Source organism: Pangasianodon hypophthalmus, chromosome 5 (genome assembly GCF_027358585.1).
Source record: "Pangasianodon hypophthalmus isolate fPanHyp1 chromosome 5, fPanHyp1.pri, whole genome shotgun sequence".
NCBI classification, from domain to species: Eukaryota; Metazoa; Chordata; class Actinopteri; order Siluriformes; family Pangasiidae; genus Pangasianodon; species Pangasianodon hypophthalmus.
This window is the reverse complement of record NC_069714.1, coordinates 15,662,367-15,680,514: the sequence shown is the minus strand read 5'-3', so window position 1 is coordinate 15,680,514 and position 18,148 is coordinate 15,662,367. Positions and strand designations below refer to the sequence as shown.

The 18,148-nt window shown below is 37.8% G+C and overlaps 1 protein-coding gene across 3 annotated transcripts in view; it reads right to left on the bottom strand.

Moving 5' to 3' along the window:
* epha3 (eph receptor A3) overlaps positions 1 to 10,024 on the bottom strand; it is a 75,123-nt gene extending 65,099 nt beyond the window's left edge. The window contains exons 1-2 of one of the 3 annotated variants that reach the window (XM_026911814.3): positions 9,801 to 10,024; positions 3,021 to 3,085 (exon numbers count right to left, since the gene is read on the bottom strand). In XM_026911814.3, coding sequence (XP_026767615.3) covers positions 3,021 to 3,085; positions 9,801 to 9,888 — 153 coding nt within the window. In that variant the 5' untranslated portion in view covers positions 9,889 to 10,024. The remainder of the gene's footprint in view (positions 1 to 3,020; positions 3,086 to 9,800) is intronic. The other 2 variants (XM_026911799.3, XM_026911806.3) reach the window with 2 other exon arrangements.
* Between the last annotated feature and the right edge of the window lie 8,124 nt (positions 10,025 to 18,148).

The window sequence follows — 18,148 nt, the reverse complement described above, 5'->3', positions numbered from 1 at the left end:
AATGAGAGAGGGCTTATGTTTCAGAGATACGTAATAAAATTACAGCTTCTTTCTTGTATTACAGTGAAATTGCATTAGTTAGAAAAAACTAATATTAAAGCTTGAGTTCTTTTGGTATCAGATATGCATTTGCTTATTCACACAGAAGACAAAATTGAGTCTAGCAAATCCTACTCTGTTCACTGTAATTCTTCAGATAAACAAATTAGAGCACATTTTTCTTCTAAGAGCTGCATTACACACCTGAGTGCTGAGATGACAGAGAAGACTGAAGACACAGAAGACCATATGAATAGGGTGTTATTACATATGGGTAAAATACAGATCTACCAGGAGATATCAGCTATGATATACAGAACAACACACACACATCAAATTTACTCTGATACTCACCTTGTGTTAACTGACATCATTCTAGTAATGACTTCAAATAAACTAAACTTCATAAATTCATATCTAATTTCATAGCATCAGTGCCCTAAGAAATGTTGCTTGTTCTGTTTTTTCTTTCTTTTTAGTTTTTCAGAACTAGCTGTTTGCCCTTCTATCCTCCCTTTATGTCAGAATTTCAATTTAGTCTACATCATTCCCACACCATAGCTGGAAACAGCAGAAGTGGCTGCAAATGTTTGTCCAGATAAAATTTCCTACACTAGGCCATCAAGACAACTGTAACTCATCAGTCAATGCCTTTTCATCGCTATTTTATGACTGTGGAACCATAACACATTGTGCACTGCCCATTTACCCCACCGAGAACATATGATGTGCTAATCCCAGTTTATACAGCAGCTTTTCTTTGCACTTCATACAGCTGGGTGCATTTTTGCTATTTTTTCAGAGCCCAAAAACATACTGAAGCTCCGAAATTGTTTGGCCTTTATGTTGATACTATTGTGTTTTTGGAATCATGAACATGGGTCTTGCCTGAATAAGATCCAGAATTACAAAGTAAAGTGGAATATGAGAATTTCTGTCTAGTTCGTACAGTAGATTAGGCTGTTTTGAACCGGACACGCTGTACAGGCCAGGTCTTTGGCTTCCAGCAGATTATAGAGTTACTCATTACTTCACATTTTTATTAAATGGAATGGATACTGTTTTTGCAATACACAGAAAGTTCTGAGAAGCGGCCCCTTTTGGTTTTGAAGCAAAGTGGAATCTAATTTGCGACTATTAGTTCAGAGTTTGCGGTTTTGTTCTTTTACCAAAACGGCTGATTTTCCACAGAGCCAAAAAGGGCTTCAGGAGATTGCTTGTCTATGCAGTTCAAAATATCCACCATTTTGTGACAAAACGTCCATCTTTTGTTCAGCCAAATGAAGTTAATATTTAAAACCAGTGATAGAGTCATGCTACTGAGGCATTAAATGGCTGCTTCACTCTTTCTTTTTTCTAGAGGTGATCCAGCATTAGGTTGCCTAATGTACAGTGTTGAGGCATTATCAAATCCCTAATCTACAGTTCATAATCATGCCCTACATCTCTTCCCTTCACAGCACAGATGATCTCTATGTCGGCACTGAGCTACAAGCCAGGCACTCTGGGTAATCATGGAGCAAAGGCGAAGCAATCCTCCTGCCGCGAGTAATGAATCCCAGACTGAGGCCTGATGCAATTTGGACGGGCCATAATAAACAGAGCTGCACGTTTAAAAAGTCAACCACGCTGAGCCGATTTATATTTACTGTCCTTATTGGGGCAGGCAGCCACGTGGGGAGCATCTGATGGGTTTAGCTTCCAATTTGCTTTAACCGGGCCGATTTGTGCTTACACCGGCAGAAGGCGGGGAGCCCATCCATCAGTGTCGGTGCTGTGCCGGCACATTACGTGCAATCATTTCTGAGGGCATGGCTCTTAGGGCAAAATGCTTATCACTCAAAACTAGGTAAAAGTCATGAGTAATTATAGAAAATTTATCTCAAGGTCTTGATCTTCTGCATTCTCCTTCACCAGTTATGACAATAAGATGTGCTAAATAAATGTTACCACATTCATTTTCACCTTTTGTCAGAACAATTAATTGTGTCATTCCAGCATCTGTACCTGCTCTCAAAACTACTAACAATTAAAACTAACTGCAATACTCAAGATCCTCTGCCAAAATCCATGTCAGCTGACAGTCACAGTCACCTATCCCCTTTTCCAAAAACCAGACTTCTAATCATGGCACCTGTTTGCCATCTCTTGCACCCCATGAAGTAACCTGAAGTCTTACTCAAGATTCTGTTCTATTACTGAGCCTTTCTCATTGTATGCCTGTTTCTCTGGTTTGACCTTAGCCAATTCCTTAGTTAATTCCTTGTCAAATCTCAGCTATAGCTTTTGCCTGTTTGCTGATAACCCAGCATTTGACTGTTTATGCTTCGAGATTGCCGCATGTTCCTTTCTGTTTGTCTGTTTCCATTAGTTTTAATAGAATCCAAACCTGACCCTGTGTTCTCTTGTCTTTGTCTAACAAATAATATTCAAATTTGTTAGTTGTAAATTTAGTAATAAATAAGTAATATTATTTTCTCCACAAAACAAAGTCTTTACATAAAAGACATTATCTTAAAGTCAATTGATCCCGTTTTAGCCAACCATCCATACTAAAAGGATAGTCTAGCCTACGTTTTACAGTGCCAACAATAAAAAGAGCAAGCGGAAACCAGATTTGGCAGCTATATGGAGAAAATTACTGGATTACCTTCAGCAAGTGCCAAGAAGTAATTTTAACACTTAATAAAGTTTAATAATGGTTGGATTAAGTAGCCCTTGGGGCCAATTCACAGAAAGATAAATAAACACGGTTGTTACTGGGCACTTTGGGTTTTGAGAATAGAAATAAATTATCTATTTTAAACACCCTGAGCACTGTCTTTAGGTTTCCCATTTCCCCACACTTCCACTAAATTATATTTTTATTTTACCAAAAGTAAAGAACCTCAAGACAAAAAAGATTAAATATTGTATAGCACTACTGAATGTCATGTCTGTTCTCCCGCACTCAGAGTTATGGTTAACATGGACATACATACCCCATGTGGTGGATATGATATCCATCCCAGCTCCCCTTGGCTTGCTTTGGAATCCAACAGGTTAACTGCAGGAACAGAGAAAGAAAGAGAAAAAAAAAACACAAGTGAGTATCCCTCATTAGCCTCTATTACCCTCCCACCAGTCCCCCGGGAGGCATGTACATTCTGACCAACAGAGTATTTATTCAGCTGCACTACTCTTATGAGATGATCAAATTAAACAAACAGTGCAAGCTTCTTCCCTCAGTAGATCAAGCTCATCATCCAAATGACTGTGGTGGGTGCAGCCACTGGGGAAACAGGGAAATACCCACATCAGTCGGACAGTTCGATTTCAATCCCTGCCCTGCTGACGGGAAGAGGCTGCCGATGGGCAAGGGTGACTCACATGTCCATATCTTCTGCATTGTTTCTTTGTAGGACACACTGTTTTTCACTGATCTTTAAGTAGAACACATCTGGCAAGCATTGTCTGAATGAAATCCAATATCCAAAAATTAATGTAATGTAAGCTGTGAAAAGATTATGAGCCTGGTTCAGCCAGGCTGACAGGCTGCATGCATGCACACTCGAGCTGAGAGAATGTGAGAAAAAAATACTTTTTATTGAATAACAAGCAAATAGAGGACACAACCTTAGACACGAATATTAATGGGGTTTATTTTTTTTTTTATTTCTTAATACACTTTTGAAACTCACAGATTGAATGAGTAATCGTAATGTGCCGATTGTAGCCATTTCATTTCCATTTCATGAACAAAATGCACAGAGATATTTTTTTTAATATTGAATCTAGGACAAAATGGCTGTCTATAAAGCATGAGCATTATAATGCACTATGAAGTTCTATTGTCATATTCCACTCCTGACAAGCTTTTAACATCTTTCATTCTTGGGTTCTACTCAGCTTGACTAAACGGAGTTCAAAAAGAACAAAGATTGCTTCAGTGTGCAATAAATGCATAATCGTAGCTGCCATGTGGAACGTTCTGCAGGGTGCCCGTGACTCACCCTCTCTGGTGCACTGTTCAGTAAATGTTTATCCCAAACAAATGACACATACAACTGAAAATGTCAAGTGCACTTGATTGGTAAAGTATGCTTAGTTAGGTAATTTTTGTAACACAGTGATTATGAATGGGTCACATAAGTTAGCGTGCTTTCAAATACAACAAATAGTGAATCCACATAAAATAGAAGAGTGACTGGTACAAATACTTTGTGGCACATTGTGTATATCTAGAATTAAATGGAGAGAAAGGGGCATTAGATTGTTCGATTCTAGCACAGCATTCTGCAAATGGGACCACACCTACCAAAACAACTGCTGTTCTCATACAGCAGACAATTTCCTATTAACTGTAATGAAGATATCTGCTTGTGTCCGGTAATGGCAGCTGACATCCAGCTCCATTGGTTCCAATTTAACTTTCTCAATGAGCCGAGCCAACGTCTCAAATTGAGCCGACCAGGGGAATTTGAGAACAGAAAATTAGATGGCTATATTGGTAAAGCAAATTCTTCAGCTGCAGGAGCAGGAAATCTCAGCCAAAGACACCACCCTCCCAGCACCAAGAAACAGGGGTACATCGGGCATCCTCTCTCAGCTCAATACTGCAACGCCAGCTTATTAATAGTTTATCTACTGCTTGTCCATAGGAATAAACAACAACAGGCAAAACAGATGCAATCAATACATAACAGAGACAGTAATCTAGGATCACAACCACAGTCTCTCCGTGAACATCCACTGTCCTGATAAATCATCCCTGCACCAGTAACTATTGTTTTCATCAGCACATTGCACTTTTATTGAACACATCAGCAGCACTGAGAAAAAACACAACAGCTTGTTTCGTTCTCTATCTATCATATGACAGCCCACAACTGTACACGATATCCTATTTGTCAAATATTTACAGTATCAAGGACAAGTCTTTACTGTACAGTAAGCACAGCTGTATATTACCACTCAGAAAAAAAGCAAAAATGTTTATAATCAGACGGAGGTTGATGAGACAACCATACAGCTTTTTTTCATCATTCAGCGAACCTTCACCTTTCTTGATTAGCTAATTAAATCTGTTATTGAATTAAGATGGGAATCGGGTGGTGCAACACCTCAGAAGTGCAGTCCAAGGGGATGAGGCATGCTGAGGCTTGGCTTTATTAAAGGCTGATTGTGTGTGTGTGTGTTTGTGTGTGTGTGAGTGTGTAACACATGGAGAAACTGAGGATTGATTTCAAAGATTTTCAAACAAGAATGTAAGACAGATTAAGTTAGCTAAGTCCCCAAGAGCCTCTCCTGATTAGTGAACGATGTTTAAACTTCACTCGAAAACCAATGTCTTCTCAAAAACGAACAAACACGTGTGTGTGTTGTCACCGTATTTATGGTGGCTATAAAAGCTGGAATACCTGCACAATGTTCCCTATATAAATGTTTTACTCAGTTCCTCAGGCAGAACTTCAGAAATTTGAGATAAAAAAGTGGCAACTAAAAATATATGCTTTACAAAAGACAGTATATGATGTCTAAATATAAATGGGACATAATCAATTTTATTATAAACAGTACTTTTCCGAAATATTAAAATAAACATAGAAATATAAAGACAATAAATCAACACAACCTACAGTGGTGTAGTGAAGTATTAAACTGCAGAGTATGAATAATTCAGCTCTGTCTGCATGTGTCTTCTGCTCCAGCCTCTGTGCAGCTTTTCCCTCAGTCAGCTCCCTGTGAGCACCGAGCAGTCTCTGCCCGCACAACACTAGCAGCCCGAGCACACTGCTGGCCCCGAATGCACTATTTTTACCATGAGCACATGTGTAAGCAGATTTTCGGCACCTCTGAAAGGTACCATCACTCGCAAAACACTGCTTTCTGTGAGAGCAAAAAGCACCTCCACACCCTGAACCTGCCAAAATGGCACTCTGACTAAAAAAAGATACAGACGGCATCGTGATGACAAAGGCTGGTCCAGTAAACATTAAAACTGACGTAATTTGTATGATGTGTTACAAAAAACTCCAGTTAGACCATAAATGTCTAGAATTAGAGAGCTTCCAAGAATTTCTGAAAACATCGACATGCAATGCTTCTCTCCGAATCGCAGTCTTTAAACGGGAATATTGTTTTAGACAAGCTATCCAACATATACTGAACTAGCTGACCTTCAGTTACGCAGCATAAGAAATAAAAGTCCTGCAGGTTGGTCTGAGTTGCCCAGACCTGACTTCACAGGGTCTGCTAAATGGCAGCAAAATTAATTTGCTTCTTTAAACAAAAGTATGTTTCACTAGGCACTCTGCCCAGATTAAAGAAAAGATAGCAAAACATATCCACACATTTAGCTCTCTCATGAGCTGTTTATTATGTAGGAAAATACCAATACGGTATGAGACCTAACCGTTATCCAGGAACTAATTATGAAAAAAATAATGCCAACATTTTTCAGAATAATCTTCAAAAGAGACGCTATAAGGACTATACACACACACACACACACACACACATTTTACTGAGCCTAAAATATCATTATTCACCATGCAAAGCCTGAAACACATGAAAAGGTGTTTGTAAAAAATAGAATGTTAAATATCTAGAAATAATCAGAGAAAGTTACATTTAGTATAGAAATACTGTATTTCCCAATAAGCAAAAACATACATGGTATAGAAATAATACATTTATTCATCTGTCTTAATTGATTCCAGATGATAAAATATTTAAAATTGTGTATTGTGTGCCTAAAAGTAAATTTCTAGAGTTTAAGCATAGTATTATGATACAGTAGTGTATATTACAATTTATATTGCTATTATATCTTACAATTTAATGAGAGATTTTAAAGAAATAAATATAATAATAATAATAATAATAATAATTATTATTATTATTATTATTATTATTATTACTGCTATAGTAAACTAACTTGTATGCCTAGTGTATTTAGTGTATTAGCCGTCCATGCTGTAGCTGGTGTTCAGCAGTGTACAGAGAGCAGAGCAGGCCTGGAACCCAGCTGTCTTATGCGATAGGAAGGGAAGTACGGCGCAGTTACAGCAGGGCCTGTAGCGTCTATCAAACCCCGGTCAATGTCTTCATGCCATTTTTAATCTGTTAGCCTACTATGAAAACCTTCTTGTTAATGAGCGGTAATTAGAATAATCTGTGTAGACTGGAGTCAGCGTAGACTGGGGTTTACACAGCTTTATCGCTTTATATACACTTTGTATAATTTTCTTTTCTGGATAGTATGATCGCTTCCAGCTCTGACTCGCTGCGTTGAGAAAAAGTGTCCCAATCATACACACTACTCACACACAACAACCTCAAAAAGCCATCATCACCTTATAGTCAGTCCCTTAAAAAAAAAAACTTCATAAATCACACTGATACGAGTTGAAAGCTCCACCCGCACTTCTAACTACAGCCTAACTGCTGCAATAATATCTATTATCTTCTAAATTATTATACTGCTCTTATGAAGAATACATGGCAAAATGCATAAAGCAGCCTAATCCAGCAACAACAGCAACAAAAAGAATAAAAGTGAAGCTTCTAATTTAGTGCTACGACAGGATACAAACAGCATTTAAGAAATTCAGGCTGCAAGCTGAATCATAAAATTATGATCTTTATAATATGGGTCATCCTGAACTACAAAGGCATCGAGCAAACGCACAAAAGCAAAGGGTCCATGGCAGATTTTACAGTTTGACATAAAAGCAATTTAAAAAATTGCGCTGCAATAATTCTACACTGTCACGGCAAACTTTAGGCCTAATTAAGAGAGTGAAAAGCCGAGACTGCCACTTTCCTGTAAGCGATAGAAAGGTGTAGCGCAGAGCGTGTAGCTCTATACTGACCCTCACTGGTGAGAAACCTGCGAATAAAGAGCCTGTAGCCCACCATCACACCTTAAACCTGATCTACTAACCAAAAGCAGAAAAATGCCTGATTATTTGCTTGGGTGCTATGTGATTAAGGGCAGAAGGAGAGAGAGAGCGAGAAAGAAAGAAAGAAAGAAAGAAAGAAAGTTTTATAGTTTTGTATTTTGTAGAATAACGTGTACCCTGTATAAACTCAGTCTGTACTCCGAGCTTCTTCAATTCTACTTCTTCAGTAAATAATGAGAACTAATATTAAATAATATTCTTTTCAATTAGTCACATAGCACATATTATTTTTTTCATAATGTGCTCTTTCGCTGTTTTTTGCTATTTTGGTTGTGAAGAAAAAAAAAATTATTTTTAAAAAAAAACTTTGGAAATTTGGAAGTGGGTGTTAAACATTAAAACAAAGTACCTTTGCATTTGTACCCATGAGGAAAAAGTTAATTCTACAAACTCACACTGCTTCATAACCCAGTTCTGGAGATTTGATTATTTCAGTGACACATACACATACACTCCTTCTTCAACTGGAATAAACTCCATCAAATCTTTTATCCGCTTATATACACCATGTAAAAGACCATTTCTTATTCTAAAACTTTTAGTTCAGTGGACGTAACTACCGGCAAATAATATTTGATTTTATATAAGTGGATGCATTTTACTTTTGATTGTTTTATTTTTTATGATAGATTCAGTCTGTTCGCTTCACTGCAGCTTACTTGAAGATGACTATCTAAGATTAATAAATGACGCAAATTGTACATGGACCTGTATTTTATTAGAAACTCTAGTCTGTGACCCTTTCAATAGCAATACTCTAAAGCATGTATATATATATATATATATATATATATATATATATATATATAAAATATTCAGTAAGGCATTGTGTACTGAGGTTGACAAATTTACAGCAAACAGCAAACACAATACCGCAAAATCAGCCTCTGACCTTTAACTCTGAATACCACAACTCACTTTACACCTTCCTTATTAAATGAGTATTTCCAGCTTAATCTCCTATAAGTTATGGAAATTAAGCAAACCTGGCCTTTTTCAACTGATGTGTTACAACTAGGTTCAATTAGGATTTAAGCTGTAACAGAAAGAAAGGCATGTCACACCCTGACACTGAATTGTCTTTAAACGAAAACTTAGAAAAGTGACAAACTGATGAAATGAAATGAAATGAAATGAGTATAGACACTGCACAGGGTTTTTTTCTGCTTTGAGTATAATTTGGAAGAATACAAACTTGTATAAACATGTGTAAAGTGTTTTCACATTTGGAGTGCAATAAGAGTAATATATATAGTGGAATGCTGTAACAGTGTGTATATACTGTAGGCCTAACAGGCTTTAGAGCAGGACAGTCGCCTGGTCCGTGTGAAAACTACAGACTAATGTATGCGTCTGTTCCTATTCACTGTAGGATATCAAGCTGAATAAAAACAACACAAAGTTGTTGTAAACAATAAATAAATAAATAAATAAATAAATAGTGATAGATTATAGGCTAATACAGTTTAATTACTCGCTTAGAACTTGTCTTAATAAGCCATCAGTGTGAATGAAGCTGCTCTTCAGGAGTGTGTGAAGTTAATGCATGCGATATGACCCGAGTTCACTCTTCACCACACCACATACAGCCAAACTGACAAACTGGCCAGATTTCTGCTTCACGCGTTTATTTCCCCCGAGCAGCTCAGTGCCTACTGCGGAAATGTGCGCGTGTTTGACGTGGAACGCGTCTGAACGAGCTGAAAGGTAAAAACTTTGTCACGCCGCGGACAGCACCGCGGAGCGCGCGAGGCACGAGCGCAGAGTCTGCACGCCTTTCCCACCTCGCGCCTCTCACTCCCCGCGTCTGCTTACCTTCATTAGCCGGATAAACGATGAATTCAGCGCAGGAAACCAGCATGAAGAGAAGGAGCGCAAGGGTTAGGAAGCGCGTGCAACCCATGACGGCAGCTGAGCGGGTAAAGAAAAGTACATAACTCCATGAAGCATGCCACCGACGTGAGTGAGCTCTCCGCCGCGCAGCCAGTTACCATTCTCGGCGCGAGCGCTGATGTCAAGTTTGACACCGGAGACAAGGAGGAGTCTGCGGGCGCGAGCGCGCGCGCACGCACTCACGCACGCACGCATGCACGCGCGCACCCTCACCCTCCGCACTTCCGCTGGGTCCTACACCTACCACCACGCTGTGTTCACACCTACCACCTCCACACAGGTAAACACAAGAGTGACGTAGACTCGATCATTATTTAGCGTTTAATTATCGCTGCATTCACTGTCACGTTAACATTCTGGCTTTTAGATGAGAGCCCACCTCGCACACTCCACACCAGAGGCACTGCTACAGCTCTCCCTGTTGTAGGATTTCTATATTCTGCATATCATAAGTTTAACTGGGCAAATGTGCAGTATTCCCCCACTGCCATACAGACACAAGCAATAATGGCATGTGTGAATTCCATCCAGTTCTAAGCAGATGCCAGGTGAAAAGTATAGCCTACTGTAATGTGATTAAACCTGGGAGAAAGATAAATCAGATAATGCAGATAAATCCACTGCAACAGCTAGTTGCATGATCATGCATGATAAATAGTTACAGCTTTGACTAGATCATGCAACTGCATTCATATTCTGTGCTAATGTACAGAACCCTGCATTTTTACAGAACAGTTGTGATTCTGTGTATTTGTTCTAATAAATAATAATGTAAGTAATTCTGTTTAGTCTGACACAAGTGAAGTCATGAAACAACATTTATCTAGAATCTTTTCTATTCTCACACCCACTTCTCTGGCTGTCCGAACAGCTGAGTTACTAACTATCTTCAAACAATGACCAGCTCAGCACTTTACCAAGCACTCGATTGAGCACTTATTTAATCGATATCTACGCTATGCTACACTAACCTCCCCTCTAACAGGGTTTTAGCTTGATGGTCTTCTTAGGCTCTGACCTAGTGAACTAGCATGAGGATATGTTTTTAATAAGAGACTACAAAGCACTTATATAAGTCGCTCTGGTTAATGTATGATAAATATGATAAATGCAAATGTCAAAGAAAATGTAAATGTAAACAATGCATCGTACCACATTTTGCAATCCGTATCATGGATTTCTAAATGTATCCCTTGAAAACATTTTAGTACAACTTTACTAAGATCTGTGCCACACGTAATACAGCAATTCATTTATTTATGTCTTTTCCTTTGTAAATAGATTTCTATGAAAGCTTTGGCTGTACAGTCATTACAAAATTTTTTGGAAAAGTTTAAACTTTACATATATAAATTAGAACCAGTCAAAAGGACTATACAATACACATATTTTAGTTGTAATTACAGAAATATGGTGGTTTTCATGTGGGCTCTGCACAGTGCTATATTTTCTTTCTATTCACCTAATCAGTCTTTCTATATTCTTTGCCAAAAGTATATCAATTTATTGTCTTATGGGAAAAAAATACTTTTAAAAATGTATTTTTGGTCACTACATACGGGACAGTGATGATCTGGATTATTTGTAATAATGATTTTAAGAGCTGCCAGGAAGAAAATCTGGTTGGAATCCAGTGGCTGAATGATGAGTTGGGCAGTGAGTTTTGGAGCATGAATATTTTCGACAAACCTGGGCCTGAGCCCAGGCAGCCAGAGGGGACATTCCCACACAACGAGCCCAAAATCAGCCGGTGTTATTTCACATCACATTCCTCATCCAAAAGTACTGGAGTCATGGAGCATGAGCCCAAATACAACAATCTGTTCCGCAAGTAAACATGACTGGCGCATGATTTAGTGAAGAAAAGTTAAACAAGGAGGCAAACCATCAATAATGGCAGTTAAAAGAAGGAAAACAACATTTGGTTACTCCTGATGGCATTGAGGTTTTGTGTGGAGGCATAAATTCCCTCAGACTGTCATGTGTGGCTCTTACTACAGCGTGTGAACAGTAAATGGAATTACTTACGTTGATCACGTTATATTCAAGACTCCAACAAGTGGTGCAAAATTCAGACATGTTTACATAATTCAATCCCTGACTAATAACTGCCCATATGATTGCAATTCATTTCTAACAATCATCCATTCCCTTGCAGCAGAGTTGCTTTGATTTTTTTTTAAGTACTCTTGGCCCCAAACTTTTTATAATAGAGACATTAAGGCATGGTGCTGTAACTGTTTTAGGAAAACCTCTTTTCCATCTTATCCTTTTGTGGATTCACATATTTGTAGCGCTACGTTGTGCTCACACTGCCAGACTTGTTTGGATGCCATCCCTCCACCATCTGCTCTTGCAGTATGCCAATCAGAGTTTGGAATGGCACCTCTGTCTTGCCAGCCAACATAACAGTTGCACTGCAGTTATTCTGGTGTAAATTATTGCATGGGCTACAACCATCTCTTCATTAACCATGGCTCTCATTATTCAGCTGATCCATTATTCCATATGGTGAATCATTACTTCCATATAATGAAGACCCTCTACTTACAAATAAATACTTCAATTACACTGGTAGGGGTGGATTATATGTATAAACTGCATTTATAAAGGTAGTTGCAATATGACACGCCATAATATATTAATATGGAAAATAATCAAATAATAAAGGAAATAATGACGTGTATACATTAACAGACAAGTGATTCATATATGAATATGTATTAATAATAGTAATAGTTAAGTATTACTATACTGTTAACTCATTCGACATTCATACTATGTTGTTAACTCATTCATGTAATCTGATTACCCAAATTCTGATTCCCACCCCAGAATATGCCTGTTTTAATCAGAAATTTGTTGCATGTAAACATCTTATTCCGAAAATCCACAAAAAGGAGATATATGTGCATGCTCAGTCCGCAAGGAATTGTGGGTGCTAACAGATGCTTAGCTGTAGGCTAGGTATTTAGGAATGGCAACTCAGGCATACTTACAACAACCATGTATACAGGGATATTCCAATGCCTGTACGCATATAAACATCATATTCGGAATGTGGTTGCAACCCGAATATAGACCTTAAACACAATCTGATGTACATGTAGACCTAGTTAATGTAACTTATCTTTATTAAAGTCATGTGATACTAATTAACAGAATGAGTTAGAATAAGCTATTAAAAAGAAATGTTTAGCAATTACCACTATAAATCGCTACTAATATATGACTCTCAAATAATGACTCGTTATTTCATGATGCATTAAGGATTAGTGCATGTATTAATTTAATCACTGTGAAAGCATTGGTTAATTGGTAACATATTGCTTACTTGTGGACTATATTAAAGTATTACCAAGTTAACTATTATCTAGATTCTTTTTTAAATCATGGTAATTGTGAAAGTGGTGTTTTCAGTTGTATTTTTACTCATTTATTGTTTGAATTTTTTTGCCTTTACATAGTAGATTGCAGCACTCCAGGAGGCTAGGGATCACACAGACACTTCAACAAGTACTTCGATGTTATGTACTGTGGTTGCCCATGGGGTTGTTTTTCTCCAGCTTGCTACAAATAGATGACACACAATATTCATCACATGAATGGATTTGGATCTTCACATTGTTTTATATTAATATGCGAACTGTGCAAAAAAGTACAAAAAAATTAGATAGATCATTTAGATCATTTTCCCATCCTGGAAATACAGCTTGCCTGACTGTATGACATTTCCAGTGATATTTAACACCTACAGATTTCATTAATCTAGTAATTTAATATTTCCATATATCAAAGTAGAATAGTATATTAAACTACAATATGGCAGCATTTAGATTAATTATTTAAACATGTCTAAAAGCTTAAAAGTGCCTTTGGAAAGAATCACAAAACAGTCAGATCATTCATGATAACATAAAATGTTCATCTCATACAAGATATAATATACAACAACTCTGTTACTGCTTTTTGTCCAAAACTGTGCTACTGAATTGTGCCATGTTAAGCCTCTGTCTGCACATCTGTGTTGACCTTAAAACCAGCTTATATATCCCTGATTCTGTGGGTGTTTTTGATTAATCTGCTATACCTATAAAATTATAATAAAAGCCTTGCATCATGCAAGTGACTTGCCAGGACAGCCTCTGGTCAAAATCAGAGCATTATCCCTTACCAATTCATTAATCAGTGCCTTTAATTATAGCTGTCTGAATTACCAGCATACAATGCAATGAAACAGGCCAAGAATGCCAAGGGAGGAAAACCAGATACTAACCAGTCTTCCAGACTTCAATTACACATTACAGCGTCACTGTGATTACTCTTTTGATGATTGCATTTATTGAGCTATATTCCAACCACACTGTGCAAATAATGCACATTTTTGAGGATGAGATGTTAATTGAAATGTCTGTTTTCTTTGACTCAGTAATATGTATTATTATTATTTCACATGGAATAACCCTAAGCTAAGCCACTTTGCAGGTCAATTACTAAGAAAACAGAGACCCTCTGAAGCAATTAGCTGTGTCGACTCTTCATTTACAGCTGAATGTAATAATTGCACCTTTAATTAGACTTACATCTCTGCCACACAGTACTTTAAGAGACTTAATTGGTGTTCCTGACTGGGGATTACTAGACCTTTAACGTTTAAACTGCAGAGATCTACATCTAATGATGCAATATAAATGCAGTAAAACTGTGCATGCAGACATAAACCTACAAACACACACACACACGCGGATGCACACACGCACACACAAGCATACTTCTATAGTGTCAGATATTACTGATAAAAAAAAAAAGCCCTTCCCTCGCACTTAATCGACCAAAGCGATTTGTCAAGTAGGCAATCATTGTGCTCAGTTGAAAGTAATCTTATCAACTAATAATAGGACGCTGACAGACAAGGTCCATGATTACAGGCTGTCTGGTTGACGGCATTTGCATTTATTAAGCTTGACTCATGGGCGAGTGCAGTACTGCTCTGAAGCACTGCTCGGGAGACACCCAAAACTTGCATTGCTGACAGCAAAGCTCAGCACGTTTGCTTTTTTTTCTGTCTCTTCCTGAGAAGCCACAGAGTTTTCTCTAAATATAGCCGGGCATGCTCAGCTCAATCAGAGGCCAGGGGAAGCGGAGCCCTTGAAAACCTACAAAGTAGAATTAATTACAACAGAGCAGCATCTGCATATTCAAGGGGACCTTTGCTAAAACTGTGGATTTTAGGGGGTAATTAACTGAATACAATGTAATTACAGCTGTCTTGTCATTCCCATGACTGGGTCGGGCTGTGCTAGAGTTCCTTAAGGATGATGGGCATCTCAGGCCAGGCACAACTCCCCCACCACAAGTCAATCCTCTAACAAGAAAAAAAAAATCTAACAAATTCTAGAAATTCCAGTTTACTGGAACTTTCATTGCTGCGTAACAAAGAATTTGTTTTTCAATTATTGGTAGGGAATTTACAGTTAATTACAACACAGTGCATGATGGGATGCACTGATTGATGTCATGATATACATGGCATACAGTACTTTAGTTCCTATATATTTGACACATGTTGGGGGAAAAGCTCCAGGCCTCAAATACTCAAATAGTTGATAAAACAGTGATTGCATGTAATGCTGGAAAACTTCACTTAGGTCCTACTTCTTGGCTCACAAGAGTGCAGCAGCCAAAAATAATTCAGGCTGCAATCACTTATAATCACACACTCTATCGTGTTTGTGCATATGTTTGGGAATCTGGATTTTAAGGCATTGCAGATTTGACTCCCTGCAGAGAAATGTCTGGCAGTTGGACAAATATTAGAGACTGTCTCTGGCCACTCAATGGCTATGCTTTTCAATGGGGAGGAGATTACCATTATTTATCTTCATTACCACATTAGCTTATGTCTCCCTCGTCATCACCCTTTAGGGGGTCCCTACTCTTACAGCCTGCAAAATACAACACAGTAAACAAACTTATAGAATGTCACCTTGGCTTATTTTCTCTTTGAAACATGAAATATAGACAGATAAAAACTTCACAGGAATACTGCCTCAGATTACTGAAAAAAAAAACTCTGCTTATCACAAAGAGTATGTGAATATTTCATTACAGATTGCATTGAAATTACTAAAATACTAACTACTAAAATGTTTCCAAAGTCCATAAATAATAATGGTGGTCTAATACAACAAACAGTCAAGGACAAGTATCAATAAAGTGGGAGGAGCAGATCAGAGTCTTCAGGAATTCAGTGTAGAAAGGATTTAGAGATGTTGGAGATATGAATCCTATTATGTAGTCAGGATTTGGGTCAACTTAAGTTCACCAAAGATACCAGATGCAGTGCAATTTTACTGTGGAATTGAGTGAAATAAATTTGAGTGGTGATGTGGTGCATGCATAATCAAAAAAGTCTTGCCAAGGGTAATCCAACAAATCTGTGTGGTTACTTGAGTTTCAAGCAAAAAGTGAATAAGCTCCACGTGAAGCATCCTGGATAGCAGAAGGGGCTAGGCTACTTACACGATGTGCAGTAGAGAGCAGCAGGCACACTCTTAGTGGTATAACAAATTAGAATTAGTTTTATTAGTCCAATAGCTCCTTCAGTCTGATCTTGTTCTAACATTAAATGAATTGTAATAAGCAAGATTTTTTGTAGTGTTTAATATTAGTCTTAAGAAAAACAAACATACAAAAAACAACAAATGCTAACACCAACCCTTTCTCTTACCTTAATTTTTAGCAAAGTTTTCCTGTTTCTTATCATTACTATCAGGACACTAATATCCAGTGTGACATGTAAATAAATGCATATGTAAGGTGAAATACTATTAGAGGAGCTATGTGCCTGGTGTTCCCTTGTCCTATTCTTGTGATACGGATGAGGCAGACAACATGCAAAATAGTAGCATGCCAGTTAAAATGGACGAAGTGAGAGTGTGTATATGGTGCGGTGTGTGCCAGTATCCCCTCTTCTGTTTGTGCACCATCTATTTGAAGACACTTCCCAGTCTGACTTCACCTGCCAGTGGAACATGTAAGAAACATATTTTAGTCTGTTGTGTTAATGATCACTAAAAAAGGATAAAACATAATAATGTTCTATAAAATAAAGGTAGTTGCAACCATTTAGTTAAAATCTTTCAGTGAATATTCACACAAAGGTTGTAACAAAAACATGCCAGTGCTCAAGCTTAGGCATGTGAAACAGATGTCAGCAAGTTGTTTTTTTAAACCTTTAGATATTAACAGTGCACAGCAAAGAAGGTATTTTGACAACATTAGTAAAAATCTATTGTCAGATAGTGTTGCTTTGTATCATATAAGATGGTGCCACAAATAAATATGATGACAGTGCAGTTGTGCACTTCATTTAACAATAAGACTGTCAGAAGAAGCCAGCAGTTACCTGAAATATCACCAAAACATGCCAGAGTCAGCTATCACATTGAGATTGGTAGTAACCTGTTTTAAATGTACATTGTTGTGCTGATGATTATAAATTTATGAGCACATTGGTAATTATTTACTGTAACCTATTAGAATGTGGGGGTTAATGCTTAAATTTTTTTTTTTTGTGAATAAAATTGCCAAGTGAGGCTAATTTATTTATGTGCAGGCCAACTGACATGGAAATGCTGCAATAGTACATTCTGTAATTCATTAAAGGCAATATCAGTACTTGTCTTGTCTTGTCTGTACTGACCAACTTCATTGGTGTTAACTTTACCAACCCAAGAGTTTAATGCTTTCAGACATAGAACTGGTACGATTACAAGATTAAACACCACGACTCCTCTTGATCAGTAAAAGACATGCAGTTTGACACCAAGAAAACTGCCATCATTTATATCTGTCAGCTGGATGGAAACTGCAGTAGAAGACTGCGCCTAAGCTGATCCCAGAAGAGGAGCACATAGGGATTTCCACTAGCTTCCATGTGAGAGAGCAGCCGTCCACCCCTCCGCAACACCATCACTGAAAAGCACACAGAGCCAGTGCTAGGTTAGTTTCTTCACCCGGTGCACATAACACACACTCCACACTCCAATCCTGGCAAATTAAAGCTCTAGCATGTTTATTACAAACAAGATATCTCACCAGAGTTAATATTAACCTGCGTAGGCTCCAGTTTTCCTATTTGTTTTTATTTTGTTAACTGTGTAGCAGCATGCACAGCTTGCGAGGGGCAAGCCTCATGCTCACTATGAAAATAGATGCAGAACAGGTATGATTTGAGTGTTGCTCGCAAAACAAACACAGCCTCTTAA